Consider the following 21,731-nt stretch of genomic DNA (forward strand, 5'->3'; position numbering starts at 1 on the left):
GTACAAGTGAACACAAAATTGGGCATTTTTACCTTTGTAAAGGCAAAATATTTTAAATTCAGTAATTGTTCAATTGATAATTTAAAGCACAACCAACACCTTGGGACAAGTTGCGTCCATAATTTGTAAAATCACTTCAAATGACATCTACTGAGCGTATTTTACAAAGATTCCACCGCATATAGCTATATTTTACGTTTTAAGACTCACGCGGAATATTCAGGAAGTCTTGTTTTCGAGTTGATGACGATTCCCTACGTGACGTCACGGAGGGAACGCCGGTGACCGAGAAAGCGACACACAATGCATTTTGGGTACTTTTTTTTCGGCTGAAAACACCGTGTTGATCGCAAAATTAGAAGAAAAACTACATAAATAACGCCAATGGTGAATCGTAGTGTGTCACAGCCAATTGCGGTAACACGCATAAAGAATGTGTAAGTATACACAAATTCCGAGCGGACAAATCAGCCCATTTCCAACGGAGCTTGGGCGCCATCTTGTGCATTTTGTTGGCATTGGAGTCCCGACGGCTCGAATTGATACGGAAGGACCTCTTTAATCGATTGCAAACAGTTATGCTTTCCTCTTCAGAACTATTTGAATCATATTCATAACTGGATGAGTAACAAGAAAGCATCTTCACCTAATCTGAACTCTCTGAAGCCATTGTTTTGATTCTGGAGCAAGGCAGTGTGTGACCAATAGTGACGTCATTAACAAGGGGGCGGGACATTCTGAATCTGCCCAGTTCCGAGCTCATTTTGTGGCAGTTTTGGGACACTTCTGGGTCATTTTTATTGGTGTTTTGCATTTGAATAAAAATATCAGCCTGCATGTTTTGGGTTTTTAGATGCTATAAAACGTGTTTCTGATGTCAGTTAGGAAACAAAAAAAAATGGTGTCGGTTGTCCTTTAAACGTCAACTGTGAAGTACATAATTGTAAATAAACGCTCACCAGTTCAACTCCCTCCACTGTTTTTCCTTGTGTAACAGCGTCACCCAGCGACACTAATAGCATACTGCATTGCAACAGACCACCACAGGCCATCAGAGCTCGGTTATCCTCCCCACTTTGCAGAAAAGATAGCAACAGAGGACAGTCATTCCTTTATTCATACTGAAATGAATTAGTGTTGATAGTTTGATGTGATAAACCAACAGCACTCACCTGCACGTGAGGTAGTGCAGACACCATGCACATTCAATGGCGGGGCCCAGGGCAAAATTCTGGTCAGGTGTCAGCGCCGCTAATAGGTGTGTGGGTAAATTAGTGGCTCGAACCAACCTGTAAACGGTGAGAGAGACCATGAGAACACCACAGTGGACCCTCGAATGTTTGACTACATCTACTCTAATCCAATCTGACTAAAAAAAAAATATTAAAAAATGACAGAATGTGCAAGGCTGACAATAAAAATACAGTATGAATACGTAAATGACACACAAGAACAACAAAAGTAATTAAAAGTACACAACAAATTGGCCAATGACAGATGTATTTTTTGTGAAGATGGATCTTCCACAAAATAAATGTTAGCTGACGCATCAATGAAGATGATGAGACATTTCATTTAATGCTTATATCAGTGTCTTAATCATGACAAAAAGTTAGCGGACACTAGGGCAGACAACTCTGAAAAGTTGCCTGCCTCATTTTTCACAACTTGAAACACAATAAGACGACTAATTACAAAAAAAAAACATTGTTGCGAAGTATAAAGGATTTTTTTTAATTAAGGAAGTACCTGTCACAAATGCTCCCTTGCTTAATTTATGGTAAATATCCCTTGCTGAAGATTTTATTCCAGTGTCGTCATGGTGCACAATACAATGTTTGCGTTGAGTTGTCTGCTAAAAGCCAGATGGACTCCTCTTTCTAAGCACGTTTCAAAACTCTCAAGTACACTTTACAGTCACGGTATAGTCCGAAGCACGAAACGAACATTCGTTTGGCAATTTACATACTCAGCACGGCAGCGAATCAGAAGCCTGTTTCATGCTTCGGACTATACCGTGACTGTAAAGTGTACGTGACAGCTTTGAAACGTGCATAGAAAGAGGAGTCCACGTGGCTTGTAGCGGTTCGCTTGTAGCTTTCAGAATCAGAATCAGAATCATCTTTATTGCCAAGTATGTAGAACACACAAGGAATTTGTTTCCGGTAGAATTTTGCTTTATTGAATAAAACAAAAGTTTTATTTGATTTGATTTTTTTTTTTTTTTTGAAGACGTTGACAGCCACCCGGGCCGAGAAGTTTTGAAAGTTGTACGCCTCCGGGCAGACGTTATTTCAAACACTGCTTATATTATCGATATCAGTTAACTAGTTGCTGATATTGTTATCATATCGCCGTCGTCATTACCATCATCACTAACAAAATATTAACTCATTCACTGCAATTCCCAAATTGATTTTGGAATTGAAAATATGATGTAGAGCGCCGTTCCCGAATTTGTTCGGGTTTTGGTTTCTCGTGATGTGGTGCCAATAAAGCGGTGGCCAGACCTCCGGCAATGTTTTTTCCCATTCCACAGGTTTCAGCATGACCTTGTTTTCTCATGTTAGGGCTTTGTTCAAGCTTCCGCTGTTGTTAAAGCGCTATATAAACCAATATGTAAGTGTATTGCGTTGCATTTTGGACAGCCGCCCTCATTTCAAGCTCATCTAACTCCAGACCCATATAATTTAAGAATTAATTCTTTTTTTCTGACAAAAGAAGAGAGTCTACGGTTTTTTACACTGCATTGACTGTTTATGTAGTCCTAAAACTCAATATTCTGTGGGTCCTGCAATTTCAGTGACAATGACAAAAACCCTGGCACTGGAGTGGACACATTTTTACATATGTCTGGAAATGAGTGAGTTAATACTGCTACTGCTACTACTAAGAATAATAATAATCACAATTTACCCACTTGTATCACCGTGCATACATGTCGTAGTTGAGGTGCTTACGGGATAATTTTCTCTGATGCGTCCTTGGTTTGGAGAAGCTGTGAAAGGGTGAACCCGACAGCTTCCATCACAGCTATGTTATACCTCTGGTTCTGTACACATTTACAATTTAAGTCAAGTCAAGTAGAAATTTATTGTCAAAGGTGAAAATTCCTCCCTCTTAGACAGGCAATAGACCACACGAGAAGCCGTTGCGGGTGCCCGCCCTATTATCAAAAGAACACTGAACAGAAAATGACAAACTAATACAGCACAACACATAAAATTTACTCAATCAAACACGTTTTACGTGTTTAATTAAAGTATTTATGACAATGACTTTTCATACCTCAATACAGCAGGCAAGTGCTGGTATAATTCCCTGAGCTAGAAGTTTCTCTCTCACAACATCACTATCTGGACACAAGTTCCCAAGCGTGTAAAGACATAACTCCTGTGTGAACACAAAAAAACATCAGGCTGAATGATTCTGTCTTATGAATTTGGGTGTGGGTAGAAAGATTACAGACTGTGAATCTGGTGCTCTGTCCAGAGAGATAGGTGAGGAGGTAGGATGTGGCAGGTAGACAGGCTGTGGCCACACTGGTGTGAGGAGAGTGAGACAGCTCGTGGAGACAGCGGACAGATTGCAGGCGACACTGAGTGTTTGGTCCGGTGAGGAGGCCAACCAGCATATGGATACTGTTCTCTTGCCTAGACAGAATGCATATGGAGTGATGCACAAGAAAAGAGTACAAACCAGAGCTGTTGAAACTTTTTTTCACTGCAGAAAATTGAAGGAAGTCCCTCGCAAGCTTACCTGATAAAGATAAGCTGGGCCGATGGGTCACGTAGGGATTTACTCAAGGTTTTAAGGTGAGCTTCCCTCTCTGGACCACTGTGCTGAAGTTTTTGGAACAAACTAACGACATCCTATGGACAGGAGAAACATCTGTTTCTTTGTTCAGTTATCATTTCACACGAATTGATCTAATTAAATAGCTGTTACTCACATTTTCATCTGAACAAGTGGTTTCTTGCTGCCCCTCATCTTCATTCACCAGGAGTCTCCTGCTCACCAATTGTCTGTCTCTGCGAGCCTGGCGAAGGGCTGTGGCACCAAAAATCACATTTCACCCATCTGACAGCAGCTATTGCCAATGACGCTAGAGCTCTTGACAAATCTCTGCATTCTGAACCCAGAAGTAGACTGCTCTTGAGTGTAAACTATACAGTCAGTGGCAGACAGCATAAGGGCTATATAACAATAATAACGTTTATATTTATCCATAAGGTCAACGTACCTTGTGTCATCTAAGTCATTGAATTAAATTCCCTGGTAACATCACCGAGTCAGGAAACGAATGCCAACTTTCGACTAATATCATTAAAGAGGCGGTATTCGTCATCATGGGGGTATTTTGCTTTATGATAGAACTGCACTATACTCGAAGGCAATCGATATATTTAGGTTATACAGTACTGTATTAATTTCGCTTCGAGATTTACAAAAGCATGTACGTACTGTACAACACCAATGTCTTGACGCAGAGCCCCTCCCCCCAAAAAACTATTGGAAACACAACTCAGTTCGATCAAAATGACAAGATGAACTCGTTTGGTTACGTACTGTATATTCCCGATTTCACATTCATTCGTTAAATAAGGTCTGTGGCATATTTACCTTTTTCGTGCTCTCGCCTCTTTGCCCGGAACTCCTCAAGGTTGTAGCCTGCGCGGCCGGCTTTACGGCCGATTCTACTTAACCTCCACATTTTGAAAAAGCCAGACACTTATTTCAAAACGCAGGTTAACATGGCAGAACTTCGTTTTGTAACCTACATATGAAAACATGTCGAGTTGTTCTTCTACTGGACTATATTGGATGTTCGATTGACAGCTATTTGGTACACCACCGCCATCCACTGGTGGAAGTGCGATACATTCGTGTACCGATAGTTATTTGGCACCTCGGAACGGCAGAGCAGAGTTTAGATTAGCCTTTACGTATTAGTTTCGCAGTTGAGAAATTCACAATTCACAGCAGCAAAGTTATGAAAGGTAAAGAAAAAAGGAGAACAACATATTGTATAATCAAATGTTTTATATAGATTTGAAGTAAAGACTATCTGTCTGTGGGTAATATTTACTGTTTGGAATCAGAATTTCTGAGAATTTTGACAATGTTCATGTAGAAATGGGATCTAAATGGTAAATGACTTGGCAAACTCTACTCAGCTGATGTGGCTCAGTGTGTTTTTTTCCTTCTCTCCCTGCTCTTTCCCAGTCTCGAGGAGGTGATAAAGGGGACCTGTTCTGAATACATGGACAACATCAAGTTGACTGGGACAACAGAGCTGCGGAGGCTCTCAGGAGTGAAGGCTGACATAGGTGGGAGATTCCAGGGTGATTAATTTGCTAAATACTTAGGATTTAAAACAATATACAGTAAAGTCTCGTTATATCGATATTCAAGGGAGTCCGAAAAAATATCGATATAACCGGGACTATCGATATATCCGATATCGATATAACGAGACTTTACTGTACATCATATTCTTAGCGAATACCAATTCTGAAACCTTTCTAAAATGAGGGATTTTGGATGAAGACAGACTCGCTTCACAGTTTTCAATCAGACCACCAGGTTTATCCAAAAAAGACAATTTAATTCCATATAAAAGCATATTTTACAGATATGCCTTGGAACAAAACAATACAAAAGTATGCAACATTTATCTGCTTGTTAAAAATGGTCAGTATTGTATGCAAATATTTCCATTGTGAGAAAAATATAGGTTTTATCTTATTAAAAAGCTTAAAAAACAACAACAACCAAACAGATGTCCTTCCTTGATGCCATCACAATTGCTGTCGAGTTGGACTTGAGGGACATGTTTGGACTTTTTAGAGAATGTTCTGTGCCAAAATAAAAAATCCTTGCACCTTGCATCTCTATCAGGAATCCGCCACAAACAAATACAGTAACTATAACCTTCTAGATAGATGAAAGAAAGGAAATTTGTATACAGTACAACTGTGGTGACACCAGCCATGATGTTTGGACTGGAGACAGTGCCACTGAAGAAAACACAAGAAGCAGAGCTGGAGGAAGCAGAGATGATGTTGAGATTTTCTTTGAGAGCGACCAGGTTGGATAGGATCAGGAATGAGTATATCAGAGGGACAACTCATATTAGAAGCTTTGGAGAGAAAGTCAGAGAAGCCAGACTGAGACAGTTTGAACATGTACAGATGTTCGCTGTGGGGACCCCTGAAGGGAAAAGCCCAAAGCAAAAGAAGAAGAAGCCTACGAGGTAGATGATCATATGAAAATAACCTGTGATTGAATGGCAACTGGTTCAAGGTGTCCCCCGCATACTGCACAAAGACAGTTGGGATAAGCTCCGGCACCACCCGCGACCTTTATGAGGATAAGCGAGTCGGAAGATGAATGAATGAATATTAAAATTAATGGTCGGGTGATTCTTAAAAAACTGGACAATTCTTCTCTGTCAACAACAGAAGAAATAAAATGGCATTTTATCAATCCACAGTTGGATGGATTGTATACCTCCTTATGCTTGTCACCTTATTGCTGTTCATGCGGTTGTCGGCGTTGCTGAGATTTCATGTGAATCCACTTTGCTTTTCTCTGCATAAAGATAGTAAAAACAAATCTTGCAGTACTCGAAAGGACCTTTCACACTGTAGATTTCTCTATTTAGTCAAACTTACGTTTTTTAGTCTGTGATGGAGGACTTGGCATCTCCTGGGTGATTAGCGTCACAGGGTCAATTGAGCTACGTTTTCTTTTCTTGCTCATCTTAACTTCAGTATTTATCTCGGTTATCTCTTCCACACATACACTCGTGTTTTCATCTTCAACCGTTTGGTGATCGTCGGGCATAGCTTTGTCTTTTTTCCGCTTCTTTTTTGTTTCGTTCTTGACCAGCTGAGGAGTTCCTTCCATGGGAAAACTCTCTTTCTTTTTCTCCTTTGCTTTCTTTTCTTTTGCATCTGCACTGGGAGTGTCTGTGCCAAGCGCAGTCTTCACGTTCTCCCTCGCTTCCTCGACGTCATCCATCTGGTCTGGATTTTCCTGTTGAGACACATGCTCGTCACCCTTTACACTGTCGACAATCTCAGAAATGCTCTCTTCATTAATGTCTCTCTTCTTGGATTTCTTGTCTTTTCCAAGGGTCTCAGAAATATCAGCAGTCCCCTTCTCCCGTTTCTTGGCTTTCTTTTCTTTTGTTTTCATTTCTTCAGCATTCGCAGTTGTGTTGACAGGTGATACCCGCTCATCTTGGGATTGGGTACTGCAGTGTGCTACATTCTCCTCAGGAGTTCCCATACACTCCGTGTTCATTTCTTTTGCCTCGTTCTCCTGTGTAGTCTCTCCCACTTCACCTTCTGAACTTTCCTTTTTGTCTTGGAACTCCAGAGCTTGAGCATTTTCCACAATGGGAGTTATAACTTTTTTCTTTTCCTTCTTTTTTGTCTCTTTGGATGCTGATGTTCTCCCTTCATCAGATGATATGAAATGTGTGTCATTCAAACTAATCAAGGGGGTCTCAGGTGTAGACCCAGGTCTTCGAGTTGTCTTTTTGGGGGTACTTGACATTACTTGTTTCTCCGAAACTGCTTTTGCCATGATGTCACTCTTTTTTGCAGTGGGGTTTTTAAAAGGCACATCGGCTTTAGGCTTTGCTCGACTCTTCCTGGGCTTCTTATTCACAGGTTTGGGTGGAGCTGAAACCAGAGCATTGATACAATTCATCTTGGCTACATAACCCTCTGTGGACAAAAAGTATGTCAAAAAAAATCCTTTTTTGTAAAATATTTTTGTAACACGTTTTTGCACAAAACATTTCTAATGTGGTAGCCAAATTATTAGGAGTGGCTGATTCTCCAGAAAAAAATGATTTAGTCACCATGCAAGTGAAACTAATTTACACATGGCACGCTAGCTTTTTTACTGGTAAAATGTGCATCACAGGGAAATCACGTAACCTTTGCCTCTCTTGACGATTGTGAGGGTATTTAATTGGCAGAAGAATGAGAGATTAAAGTGGGTTATGTCACATGCCCATAAATGTGGTGCTTTGTACAACACATATAGACACCCTACCTGTCATTTGTACCACCAATTTCTTCCATTTATCAACATCCAAGCTGCTGTCGGAGTCAGAATTACTTTCAAGAAGACACACAGCATTTTCTTGTTTCTTCGTCACTGTCCGTGTGATGATTTGGGACAAGTTGGCATCATTTTTCTCTTCTTTTGGTATTGCTACCTGTAAATACAAATCCTAATCAATCCGGGCTTGTAGTTAAGTAAGAACTTAGTATTTCTCAAGAGAGAAGTGGAAACTCACCTTTCGTTTTTGTGTTCTCTTTGCAGATTTGTGCTTTTTGGAAGAAGCTGTGTTATCAGGACCTAAAGAATTTAGTAGTGCAAAAATACACAAAGCAATTATCTTCATCATTATGCACACTGTATACCTGTTCTTATTCTGTAAAAAAAAGTGTCCATGCTATAACATTCTTACCAAGTCACCAGCATGATAAATATCTTCCAGGTAGAAGCCATGTGGAAAGACTTCAAGGTACAGGGCAATAAAGAACGACAGACCGCAATTTATGCTCTAAAACACGAATCAGAACCTCGACCTGGGGCGGGGAATGCGCCGAGGTAAGTAAAGAAAGGAAAGCAATGGTGCCATTAAAAAGTCGCTTCAGTTCTGTCAGTTTTGTGCTGCAGAAAGATGCATACATAAAAAAAGTTCCATAAATGTCAACATCGGAGGCTCTTTTTGTCCCAAATTTAGCAGCTAATGAACACGAAACATCTGGGGTTTATCTGAGCCTTTAAATGGTCTCAGGCTGGCTTTAGAATCATGGGGAAGACGACTGAAAATGTGGCTGTGGTGCATCCCTGCCATAAACAGCAATTGTGCCAAATGTATCTTTAGCATCAGGTGAGGACTACCACGTTTCTGCATGTTTGCTTAGTTTGCAAAACATAAAATAAACCTCCTTTCATCACATCACAAACTCGTATCATCTGACCATAGTAAATGAAGGAAATGATTAGAGGAAAAATAAGATGCCCTCTCAAGGACAATGTAACATTCACCACCCCATTTTAAGGGAAACTCCCGTCAAAACCATTATTTGCAAGATGTTTTACAATACTCAAAAAACAGGGTATTCTGACTTGTGTTTTATAGTAATGTGCCTGACTGTGCCCAGGCTCCGACGTGTGTGCTGAGTAAACAGGTGAAACAATTTGCAAAGCGCGATTCGAGATCCACATACTGGCGCGGTGGAACAAATCAGGCCTCATGATGCATTGGCCAAAAAGCAAAGCATTTGGATAGAAAGCCTGATTGCTTCATTATGCCTCATTTTGCCATCACTACTATTTAAACTATTATACAAATAGGCTTAGTTAGTTGAATAAACATAAAATATAATTTGTGTTTTATTTTGTTAGCAAAATGGTTTATTGGATTGTGAGGCTGCCGCACGAACCATTCGGCCACGGGACGTCTCTTTGTTGGCCTTCATTGATTAAAAGAACCTTGGTAGTAGCACCTGGTAGCATTGCAAAGAAAACGTTTTGACTTGAGTTCCCTTTAAGTGTAAATGGTCTTTAGTCATACCTTTAATTTGAATGGATCCTTCTCCACTAGAATGTGAGTACTTGTTCTCTGAGTGCCTGATAGGAATTGACAATTAATATTGACAAAAGCATTCATTAACAAAATATACATGTGCTGGGTTTCCACAATATACTCACTTTAACCAAGAACTGTAGATTTCCACTAATGATGAAGATATACCTGCCACACCCACCACAAATTTCTGAAATTCAGTAAGAGACGGTTTTTGACTCCGATGTTTAAAAACAAAGGTGCCCCCATTCCTCATACAGTCAAAAAAACGCAAAATTAGCAAATATGGCAGTTAACCAGAGTGCTCAAAGAAAGGCAAGGGGAGGCCATGCAAACGCCACACAGGAAGTCCTGGAATCAAACACGGCACTTCTGCAGTGTGAGGCAGATGTGCTCACCCGTCTATACCGTGCCGCCTCCTATTCCCTCCCGCCAGAGTAAGAGAGTTTTGGACGTCAGATAAGTTTTCAAATAACTCTTGCAGACACGAACAGATAATTTTTAGGAAATTAGCGCATTTTTATCTGTTGTATCGTGGTCATTCATGTCCCTCTGCTACGTTCATGGCGTGACTGAACCAGATTTTTTCATCTCCTAAAAAGTGGTCGTAAGGGAGGAACTGAATATTTAACTCAAATAATTTTTAGGGCAAATTAATGGAAAGCACAGTCGCCTCCTTTTAAATCGTAAGGAGTAAAAGTCGTCTGAAAAATAAAGTACGTACGGTAAATACAGATAACCTTACATGTTCCTGCATCTGCATAGTTAAAACAATCTATTTTAATTTAACACGTTCCACACACACTGAGATCCACAAATAATTATCCGTTGCATGGCCCCTATTTTGCTTGGCGGCGTGTACCTGTGGGCTGTGTCTCAGGAGCTCCTCTGCAACCGAGTGGAAGCCATTGTCCTTTAAATAGCGAAATATGAGCACGATCAATTCGTGATGGAACGTGTTCACAGACATTCTCTCCTCACAACAGAAAACAGACGAGTAAATGCACGTTTTCTGGCATAATGATTGGAACTGGACAACAACTACAAGAAGCCCATGCTAACTACCACGCTGGAATGCAACTTCAACTTTGAACCCAGGATCCAGTTGGAGTTCCGCCGCAATGCATCGTGGGAGGCATTGTGTGCACACCCGTGCGCCATTTTCCGCCTTCGAGACTGTGTTTCTGTGTACAGGTATTTACTATTCAAAGTAGTAGTTAATTGATGGCTGGATCAGAACGTCAATGGGATTCACTCAGATCCGTCAATGTTGTGCATAAATAAATACAATGCAGATTAAATAGTGTATTGAGTAAGAACGTTGAAAGTAAACTAAGAAGAATTGGAAGATTATACAGTGGGCCTAGAAAATAATCACAACATTATTTTTGTCCATATTTATTACTTTATGGCCACAACTAAAAAAAAAAAAAAAAAAAAATCGCCCCACCCTCCAACCCCCTAACATTTTACACACACACACACACACACACACACACACACACACACACACACACACACACACACACACACACACACACACACACACACACACACACACACACACACACACACACACACACGCCAACAAACAAATCCCAAAAAGGTTTTTGGCACCAAGACAGTCTGAGAAACAATATTAACAGCGTTTGCTCAGTGCTTTCTTAAAGCACAGTTGGAAATAATTACAGCCTCAAGTATTATGATGCCACAAGCTTGTCATAAGCCACTTTGCTTGGTTAATTTTTCACCGATGACTGCTGCAAACATCAGTGTATGCAGAAAAGTGGTGAAGATCGCACGACTGACTGTGCCTTATGTGTTGTGTTGTATTATTTGTCATCTAATGTTCACTGTTCTTTTGATGGGGCGTGGGCATCCGCAACGGCACCTCTCTGGCCTGAATAAATAAATTTAATCTGTGCTGTATGTTGCACGTGTAGCACATTTGACAATAAAATTGACATGAACATGAAAACCAGTGCTCAAATGTGTCAAAAAGGGTTGCCAAATTGACTTCAAAATATTGCAGACTGTAATCAAGTTGAAACATTCTCTTTTTCAAGATCTACTTACTGTATAGTAAACACACTGCACTGTGACTCATTTTGCTACGCCAGGTCACAAATGTTGTTGTTGATTGTTGGTAATGCCGATTTATTGCTTCTGTTTAGTTGGAAAAAAGAAAGTCTCAATTATTTTTCAAAATCGGCCAATCCAAGTAAAACATCTTTAGAGAGAAAGAAAACACCCAGCTTTTATGACACGTCTGTGTAAGCTCTCAGTCGTACAGGAGTGGTCCATCGATGAGAAGGTTTCTTCAGCCGTCATCTGTACAAATGTGAAGGTTTCGGACGTTTCGCCTCCTATCCAAGAGGCTTCGTCAGCGACCTAAAGTCTGACTGGTCGTATCGGCCCTATTTATATATCCCTAATTTCCAGACATGGTGGCGCTGGTCAGTACCTCAATCGGCAGTACATTTGCACCTAAAAGCTAGCAACCATTTAGGTGCAAATGTACTGCCGATTGAGGTCAGTACCTCAATCGGCAGTACATTTGCACCTAAAAGCTAGCAACCATTCATTTGACGACAATGAGGTTAAAATCTTAGCGAAAGAACATAGATGGTTTGAAAGGGGGGTAAAAGAAGCGATTCTTATAAAACAACAAAATCCTTCATTAAACCGGTCGGGTGGGGTGAGGTTCAATTTGGATCGTTCATACAATAGCCTGCTTAGGCAAAACAGGTTAGGCAACTTTCGTAATGCTGATGAGGGTCGTTATGCTGATGAGGTGATACCGGTGGGAGTGGGAGTAATAGGCCAGTCGTTAGTCAGGAATGTAGGAACAATCAGTGGGGCCACAGGGAGGGGTCCTCTGCCCCCCCAACCTGAGAGTAGGGACCTATCATAGCTGTGTCCGGCGCCACCATGTCTGGACATTAGGGATGTATAAATAGGGCCGATACGACCAGTCAGACTTTAGTTCGCTGACGAAGCCTCTTGGATAGGAGGCGAAACGTCCGAAACCTTCACTTTTGTACAGATGACGGCTGAAGAAACCTTCTCATCGATGGACCACTCCTGTACGACTGAGAGCTTACACAGTCAGACTTTAGTTCGCTGACGAAGCCTCTTGGATAGGAGGCGAAACGTCCGAAACCTTCACATTTGTACAGATGACGGCTGAAGAAACCTTCTCATCGACAGCTTTTATGACAGGAAAAAAACCAAAATGTCTTTGTGTGAGTGTAAGCATCAAGTGGAGGAATATTTTCAGCGAACCTTGGAGGTCTGTAAAAAATTTTGTGGAGCACATAAAATAGCAAGCATTACCCTTCAACGACATGCAGGAAATGTGAGTGGTCACTCTTGTAAATGGCACTCTGTTCTCTTTTTAGGCAATATACAGTATCTACTTTCTGTTCCAAACATGACACATTGAGGTGTCTTAAGGTATGTAATTTCCAGTGATTTTTAATGTAACACATGACAGAGTGACATTTGAAATATTTTGCCACTCTTAAGTCAAATATCAACAGTGCAGTTCGACACCTCTACAAGCAACAGCTATAATGTTTACATCTCATGGTTTAAATGAAACTAAGCTTTATTGTGGATGTTTTTTTCGAATAGTTATGTGAAGTGATATATATTATAAACAATGGAAAAAAATGCTTGCAGCAACATGAATCTCTGGAGTGCCTGTTCATCAATCAAGTCATTTTGCTGTCATGTTGTGTTTTGTTCCGGTCATAGGTTTGTTTGTAACTTTGTTTTTTGTGTGGTTTTCAAGACTTTGTTTGTGTTTTGATTTAGTTTTTACAATGTAGCCCTCTAAGTGTTTTTTTTCCACAAATGCATGTTATTCAATACACCCTGCTGCTCCAGTTGCCCTGCTTTTTGGGTCCCCTTCCAACACAGGAAAAGTGAAAACGTCCATTCAGTCCTCAGATTAGAAAATTAGGGGAAGAGGTTTGAGTAATATGTGGAAGTTTACTGGCAGGGCTCTGCTGATGAGAAAGGAGGCAGTGTTCATGCTGAGGTGGAGCATCCATCTTCAGTAACAGTGCCTCTTCCTTCAGCCAAAACCAAACATATGGTGGTGACCGACACATTGCAGCGGCACCTCCCCAAAGGTGTCCGCTTGCCTCTTGGCTCATTAATATGTCACACAAACCAGCATAAACCTGTTTGGAACTTGTTTGAAAAAATAAAATACACAGACGACGTCTTATTTGCAGTGCATCATCTGATACTGTTACCCGTCAACAGTTGGGCTCGGCGCCAGCATGCCTTTGATCCTACTGAGGTGAAGTGGATTAGAAAATAGATGGATGAAGGGATTTTCTTCTCGCATTGTATTCCTAGAAAAAAAAGCACAGGAAATGATGGTACCGTAGTGATGAATTGATGACAGGTCGCCTACGGTAAGTTTTAGTCAGTGTTTGGTTATTTTGATGGTGTGGAGGATGAGTCGGTTGTTTTTTGGGGGAAACCTGTGGGGTGGCTCTGAAGAGTCACACATAAATCCTATTCACTGGATTGTGTTCTTATCTGTGTCTCTTGTTTTATGTCAAATATGATACACTTTGCATCTTTGAGGTAGGTTTTTTACCTGTCCAAGATCCTTACTCAATACTAAGGAAGTTAAATCTTTCTCACGTTGACCTGATTTAAATTCCACCTCCCTTGCTGGCACACTGCCCTGACCAGTAATGCCTCCCCTGCCCAGAAACCATCTTATGGGGGGCTCATTAGCTGCCCAACCGTCTTCATACCCACACATTTTCTGCTGCCAACATCAATATTTGCAAGGTAAGATATGTTGCTCAGAGATGTTTGCACAAAACTTTGCAGATTTTATTTTAATCTGCAAACCTAACCACCGCGAGGCACCTCAGCGGGAGCATTAAGACTACAAAGTTTAAAACATTTGTGAAAGTGACAGTGAGATGCAGTACAGAGAGATACAGTGAATATTTAGCTAGAAATACATTAAATGTTATTTATTACCTCATGTCATCTTTTGTTTGAGTTTTATAGTAGAAGAAAGTAAACCTAGTTCCCCTCTCTGATCTTGTGTTGTGACTTTGCTGTGAGAGAACCAGGAAGATGTTTGCGGCGGGGGGGGGCCGTCTGTAGTATGAGGCAAATGAAAACTGATTGCTGTATAGTGTACAGTGTGGCAGGAAACAGCCAGCCACTTCTAAATCCATCATATTTTATCAACCCTTTGCATCATTTTTTTTATCAATGGGTATCTCCGTGATGACAAAAGAACAATATCTATGTACAATACTGTATATACATATCTGCATAGCATTACAGGCTATACATGTCATATACATGCTATAAGAGCTGTGTTGGACACAAGACGTGATGTGATTGAATTTAGGATCATGTGCTGATGTCACCCAGTCGAAGACGTCTTCCATTTTTTCTCACAGCAAAGTCAAACACGATCAGAGAGAGGAACTCAGTTAAGTTTCTTATCTTCACACTGAAACAAAAAGATGATATATTCTTTTCCTTTCTGCTTTTCTCCTCAGGGGTCGCCACAGTGAATCAATGTCCTCCATCTTCAGAGATTAGATTCGCATGTTAGTTTTGGCCAAGCTTTTACGTCGGATGCCCTTCCTGACAAAAAAACCTCTGTATCACCTAATGCCTGCTCGGAAATGTTACCTTAGCCCGAGTAGTGTAGTCTGCCTCTTTCCTCGTAAGTCTGCATTCGTCATGAAAAAGCAGCAATATTAAGGGAATGTTTGTGAACGTTTCTGAGTGTGGAACAGGGCCCCACGACTCAAGTCTTCTCCACACTCTACACTTTCTGACTGTGGGTCTGTCTGATCCCAAATCCCAAGGAATGTTTTACATTGCTTTCTAGTCATGTGTCATGATGTAAATATGGGTCACTGGTATCACATTTAATGCCAGAGAATTGGAGTTTGTGTTTCTGATTTGATGTGATTTTATATTAAACGGACCAAGTTGTACAGTACATTATAAAGAAAATATGATGCTCGCATCTGATAAGCTTTTACTGAGTGCTCATTGTTATTCTACAATTAATAATTCATGCATATCTTTTGCGGGCCTTCCCCAGACACTTCCCATATGTTTGAAAGGATCGATGTGTGCACTGTGTCTAGATTAATCTCCGAATAATTAACGGATCGATGAAAAGATGTGGACCAAATACTTGAAACTGAATGCCAAAATACATTCAACTACCTCCTACGTGTTTTCAAGAAAGTTGAACTCTCAAAGCTGGAATGTGATCTACGTTCATGAGTGCCACTTGGCTTTAGTAGAAACGTTACTCTGTGTGTTTTTAAAGGTGGAAGGAAGCTGATGTTTTTTCAGCCAAGCTGCAAGGTAAATGGGCGGTGTTAACTGGACCACTAGGGGTAAGAAAATGTTTTCCAAGCAGCTTTGAAACATTTTTGGAGTGGCAATGAACTCAGATGAAAGTGGAGCTGAGGCTCACAAACTCTCCAATCAAGCTTGCAAATTTGAGACTCCAGAGCATGGTACAGTTTCTATTTCCTTTTTTTAGCAACTGCAAGATGTTTTGGTGACATCACGCAAGAAACCGGATTGTTCGGCCTATAGACGAATAACCATGGGTACAACAGCTTTAACGAGTTTCTCCATGATGAGTCTTCTCAGTCTAGGATATTTGACCTGGGATCTGAATGGTTCCAATCAGGTCGAAAAAGATGCTGGTCAGACCTCTGGCAGGGAATCTCTTGGTTCAAAGCCTCCTCACATCATCTTCATAATGACAGATGATCAGGGATTCAATGATATCGGCTATCACAGCTCTGACATAAAGACACCGGTGCTTGATAAGATGGCTGCTGATGGGGTGAAGCTGGAGAACTATTATATCCAGCCCATATGCACGCCGTCCCGAAGCCAACTCATCACTGGGAGGTACAGTAGCTCTCTCATATATAGTGCAGATAGCACAACACTTCTACATTTTCAGAACTCTACTCCCAGGAATAAACCGAATGAAAGAACTTAAGTTTAATGAAAAGGTACATTTTTTAAAGACACCTCTTAAATACAAACGGGCTTACACTTTACTTTTTTGATAAATATTTAATACGAATTTCTCGTTGGTATTGTCTTGAAACTGAAATACTTTCCCAAATGTGCTTTTACTTTTTTAAAGCCATTCAATGTTATTCTAAAATACTAAAACTTTTAAATGTAACTTGATTTCAAGATCAGGCTAGATTACGTAGGTGATGTCGTTCCATTTTGAAAAACAGCCAAATGTTTCATTCATACTACTTTACTCTCTTCTTAACAGGTGTCATTCCGTTGCTAGGTTCGCATTTGTTTCTTTCAAAGAGTAAAGTAAAAGGTAATGGCTTATGGCCTGACAATAGCAATGTTATTTTATTTCGTTGACCTGTACATGTCACATTATATCATCTGTAAACTCTGGGGATTTGGAATCATGAGCAAAGCACGACTCAAACTCCTTTCACTTCGACATCTTGCATTGCATGCCTACTGTGTGTGATTTATGCGACACACATATAAAGCAGAGTATGAGTTGCATGTGGTGGAATGTAATGCGAATCACGAATGTGCAATACTGTATACATTTCAGTCTTCTGATATTTCTATTAGGCATCAAATACTTTGTTTTTATCTTTTCACCCCCCTACCCATTTCAATTTTGCTGCTGTAGATTTCAAATTTCGCCATTGTGGGACTATTAAATGCATTGTGATTCTTATTCTCATCATTTTCTTTTGATCAAACAACCACAATCATATGGCCATGCATACATCCACTTTTTCGTCAAGAGGGTCGCAGGCATGTAGAAGTTCGTCCTAGTTGACTATAGGAAATATACGGCATAACCTTGAACTCATTGCCAGCCAATCACAGCAACATCACCATCAGTCAATTTGTGTTCTTTACCATAACCTACATGAAGAGGATTGTTTAAGAATTTTTATTTCTTTATCACCAGCAGTTTGGCTCAAAATAATAGAGGCTAGGTGTTTCTTTCAAGAAGTCACCAGCTGTCATTATTCATGGGATATGACTATTTGCTAACATGTATGAGGAAAGGTAAAGGAGAAAATGAGGACATTTGGTCAAACCAATACTGGAACACCTGACAGTGTTGCGTGATTGTTTTGCAGGTACCAGATTCACACAGGTCTCCAGCACTCCATCATCCGTCCCCGCCAGCCCAACTGTCTCCCCTTTCACCATGTCACCCTCCCTCAGAGGCTGCAAGAGCTTGGGTACTCGACCCACATGGTGGGCAAATGGCACCTGGGCTTTTACAAGAAGGAGTGCCTGCCAACACGACGTGGCTTTGACACATATTTTGGCTCCCTGACTGGTAGCGTCAACTATTACACCTACAACTCATGTGATGGTCCGGGCCTGTGTGGTTTTGATCTTCACGAAGGCGAGACAGTAGCATGGCGTGAGAGAGGGAAATACTCCACCCATTTATACACACAGAGGGTCCGCAAAATCCTGTCAAGACACGATCCCCACGCTCAGCCACTCTTTATTTACCTTTCTTTTCAAGCTGTTCACACACCCTTGCAGTCCCCACGAGAGTACATCTATCCTTACCGAGGGCTGGGCAATGTGGCTCGCAGGAAATATGCTGCCATGGTCTCCGTGGTGGATGAGGCGGTTCGGAATGTAACATATGCCCTCCGTAAGTATGGCTACTATCAAAACAGCGTCATCATTTTTTCTACGGACAATGGGGGACAACCACTCTCTGGTGGCAACAATTGGCCACTTCGGGGGCGTAAAGGGACCTACTGGGAAGGTGGTATCCGAGGCTTGGGATTTGTACACAGTCCTCTTTTAAGGAGGAAGAAGAGGGTGAGTAAAGCCCTGGTCCACATCACTGATTGGTACCCCACACTAGTACACCTGGCAGGTGGCAATGAGTCCCTCACTAAGAGCGTGGATGGATTTGATGTTTGGGAAGCCATCAGTGAGGGGAAAGAGTCGCCCAGGTTGGAGATCTTACACAACATTGACCCTCTCTATAACCGTGTTCGCAGTGGATCCCTCCAGAAGGGATATGGGATTTGGAATACAGCCGTGCAGGCCTCAATCCGTACTGGAGACTGGAAATTGCTGACTGGAGATCCTGGTTACGGAGACTGGACACCGCTGCAGGTGCTTCCGAGCTTCCCTGGCAGCTGGTGGAACCTTGAGAGGCACATTGAACCTAAGAAATCGGTTTGGCTTTTCAACATCTCTGGAGACCCCTATGAACGTTTGGACCTCTCCGAACAGAGACCAGATGTTGTCAAAGAGTTGATGGCTAGACTGGTGTACTACAACCGTACCGCAGTCCCAGTGCGCTACCCATCAGAGGACCCACGAGCTGACCCCAGCCTTAATGGCGGTGCCTGGGTTCCCTGGGTGGGAGATGAGGAAGAGGACAAATGGGGCCACTTTTATCCAAAGAAGAATATGGACTGGAAGAAGAAGCTTAAACTGTCTTGCAGCAAATCGTTTTTCAAGAGACTCAACACTAGGATCATGTCAAACAGGATATGAAAATCTAATCTTAAAACACATCAATCAATATCACTGGTTCAAGGAGGAAAGGCCTGTTGTAAATATTGGAAATTTTGCATCTACCCTGAACCCCTAAAAAGGTTCACAAATGGCAAATGATAGCCAGAAAATTGCAGCAAAAGTTTACGTTTGTCTTCATGAAACTACTTAAGTGAATTCAACATAGTTCCTTGATAATAATAATAATCCATTTGATGATCACAAGACTGCTATAATTCATTACCCAGTCCCACCACAGTGTTTAAGGAAATATGCGTTTTTGTCTTATTGGAAGAGTTAGTCTACGGTTCTTCTTTCCCCCTCTTCTTTCAAATTAAATATTATGTTTTAGAGTTGTCATATTCTGAATTGTCCGCACCTATATCACTTTCTGAATTGTCCGCAACACCATACAGATCATGTTGTTATTGGTCAGAGCCTTATTGTGAAGACGTTTCGTTCATTGTAACACATTTAATGTTGCATTCTAGATTTATTTTAAAATGAAAAAAAATGTTATCATGTACAATTTTCTATATTGTGGCAAAACACCAAATGGGTCTGTGACCTCACGTGCTCGGATGAGGCAGCCATTATTCACACAATATCCATCTTTTTTTTTGCTTTAAACTAATGTGGCCCAGATTTGGCCCAGACCTTTACTTTCACACATGTAGTCTATATTGTCATTCAAAAATATTGAAACTACACAATGTTTTTAAAAGATCTAGGAACTATTTAAAACATTTGGTGGCATGGTGACATTTCTCCATTGTGTGACTAATAAAGGTATCCGATTTAAAGTGTGTGTGTGTCTGTGTGTGTGTTGGCTGTAGACTCTGTTTTGTACTGCAGCTCCTTTTCTGTATGAAAAGACCATGCTATCTCACAATTGTTGAAGTTTTTATTTCTATGTTCCTTTTGCTGAAAAAAAGGTTAGTATGTTTGTTACTCAATATTTAAATGTCCAATTTTCTATACTGTGACAAACGTCTGTGTAAGCCCTCAGTCATACAGGAGTGGTCCAACGATGAAAAGGTTTGCTGACGAAGTTTCTTGGATAAGAAGAGCAGTACATTGGGGAGACTCAACAAATTCTCAAAAAAAGACTTTATCAACATCGCAGGGATAATACTAGTGGGCCTCAATCGGCAGTACATTTGCACCTAAAAGCTAGCAACCACTCATTTGACGACAATGAGGTTAAAATCTTAGCGAAAGAACATAGATGGTTTGAAAGGGGGGTAAAAGAGGCGATTCTTATAAAACAACAAAATCCTTCATTAAACTGGTCTAGTGGTGTGAGGTTCAATTTGGATCGTTCATACAATAGCCTGCTCAGGCAAAACAGGTTAGGCAACTTTCGCAATGCTGATGAGGGTCGTTATGCTGATGAGGTGATACCGGGGGAAGTGGGGGTAATAGGCCAATCGTTAGTCAGGAATGTAGGAACAATCAGTGGGGCCACAGGGGGGGGGGGCGCGATAACACAAAAAAAAAGACAAAAATATTACTATTTTGCCAGCAGACAAGGGCAGATCCACAGTGCTGCTCAACACATTGGATTATGAAGACAAAATAAATAGGTTAATCAGTGATTCTAACACGTATGAGCAACTAAAAAGGGACCCTTCCAATAGATACAAGAAAGAAATGATTGACTGTCTCCAAAAGCTAGAGAAAGGAAAACATATAGACAAACAGATGTATTTTAGATTATACCCGGGAGAGGCCACGCCATGTATCTATGGCCTGCCAAAAATACATAAAGAAGGGTTCCCCCTCCGACCCATTGTTTGTAGCATTGACTCCTCTACATACAATGTAGCCAAATATTTAAAAACTATTTTAGCTCCGTTGGTTGGTAACACAGAATACCACGTAGAGAACACCACAGGGTTTGTAGAGAGGATCAAAGACCTCATATTGGAACCTGAGGAAACTTTGGCATCATACGATGTGACTTCTCTCTTTACATCTGTCCCAACCCCAGCAGCAGTCTCAGTGGTGAGGACGAGGCTGCTGGCGGATGTTTCTCTGCATGAAAGAACCAAACTGAAACCGGATCACATCTGCCAATTATTAGAAATCTGCCTTAATACTACGTATTTTCAATTTCGGGAAAAATTTTATAAACAAATCCATGGTTGTGCTATGGGCTCACCAGTTTCACCCATAGTGGCTAATCTTTACATGGAAGAGATGGAGAAACAGGCCCTCACATCCTTCCCAGGGACAAAACCTAGACACTGGTTTAGATATGTGGACGATACTTTTGTCATAATTAAGAAACAAGAAATTCAATCCTTCACAGTTCATCTCAACTCTGTAGACTTCAACATTAAATTTACTCGTGAGGACATTCAAGAGAACCAACTAGCCTTCTTGGATTGTAAAGTAATTATAAAAGAGGACAGAGCGCTAAAAACAGAAGTCTTTAGGAAGGCTACGCACACTGACCAATACTTACTTTTTGACTCTAACCACCCTTTACAACATAAACTAGGAGTTATCAGAACCCTCCAGCATAGGG

At 41.0% G+C, this 21,731-nt stretch overlaps 3 protein-coding genes across 6 annotated transcripts in view; 1 reads left to right on the forward strand and 2 right to left on the reverse strand.

Annotated features, from left to right (window-relative positions):
- The window catches only part of tmco6 (transmembrane and coiled-coil domains 6), a 7,789-nt gene extending 2,960 nt beyond the window's left edge, over positions 1-4,829 (reverse strand). Inside the window, exons 1-8 of the mRNA XM_089022638.1 lie at positions 4,624-4,829; positions 3,953-4,050; positions 3,760-3,872; positions 3,470-3,653; positions 3,289-3,393; positions 2,961-3,052; positions 1,173-1,289; positions 960-1,074 (exon numbers count right to left, since the gene is read on the reverse strand). Coding sequence (XP_088878764.1) covers positions 960-1,074; positions 1,173-1,289; positions 2,961-3,052; positions 3,289-3,393; positions 3,470-3,653; positions 3,760-3,872; positions 3,953-4,050; positions 4,624-4,714 — 915 coding nt within the window. The 5' untranslated portion in view covers positions 4,715-4,829. The remainder of the gene's footprint in view (positions 1-959; positions 1,075-1,172; positions 1,290-2,960; positions 3,053-3,288; positions 3,394-3,469; positions 3,654-3,759; positions 3,873-3,952; positions 4,051-4,623) is intronic.
- Positions 4,830-5,533: 704 nt separating this feature from the next.
- LOC148901367 (uncharacterized) lies at positions 5,534-10,715 on the reverse strand. Its single transcript, XM_089022755.1, has 8 exons — positions 10,485-10,715; positions 9,748-9,812; positions 9,611-9,666; positions 8,321-8,382; positions 8,074-8,239; positions 6,678-7,694; positions 6,514-6,594; positions 5,534-6,363 (listed from the first exon to the last, which is right to left on the reverse strand). Exons 1-7 carry the CDS (start codon positions 10,590-10,592, stop codon positions 6,542-6,544), a joined length of 1,527 nt encoding a protein of 508 aa, XP_088878881.1. The 5' UTR covers positions 10,593-10,715; the 3' UTR covers positions 5,534-6,363; positions 6,514-6,541.
- Positions 10,716-12,586: 1,871 nt separating this feature from the next.
- Positions 12,587-19,981, forward strand: LOC148901368 (arylsulfatase I-like). 4 transcript variants are annotated; one of them, XM_089022725.1, is made up of 5 exons: positions 12,587-14,052; positions 15,175-15,344; positions 15,966-16,035; positions 16,185-16,564; positions 17,800-19,981. In XM_089022725.1, the coding sequence occupies exons 4-5, from the start codon at positions 16,251-16,253 to the stop codon at positions 19,196-19,198; spliced, it is 1,713 nt and encodes a 570-aa protein (XP_088878851.1). In that variant the 5' UTR covers positions 12,587-14,052; positions 15,175-15,344; positions 15,966-16,035; positions 16,185-16,250; the 3' UTR covers positions 19,199-19,981. The 4 variants fall into 4 exon arrangements, with proteins under 4 accessions (XP_088878851.1, XP_088878843.1, XP_088878867.1 ...); XM_089022732.1 differs by lacking the exon at positions 12,587-14,052 and adding an exon at positions 14,354-14,440; XM_089022717.1 differs by lacking the exon at positions 15,175-15,344.
- The last annotated feature ends 1,750 nt before the right edge of the window (positions 19,982-21,731 follow it).

This window comes from Hippocampus bargibanti, linkage group LG02 (genome assembly GCF_051943395.1).
Source record: "Hippocampus bargibanti isolate YZ-2025 linkage group LG02, ASM5194339v1, whole genome shotgun sequence".
NCBI lineage: Eukaryota > Metazoa > Chordata > Actinopteri > Syngnathiformes > Syngnathidae > Hippocampus > Hippocampus bargibanti.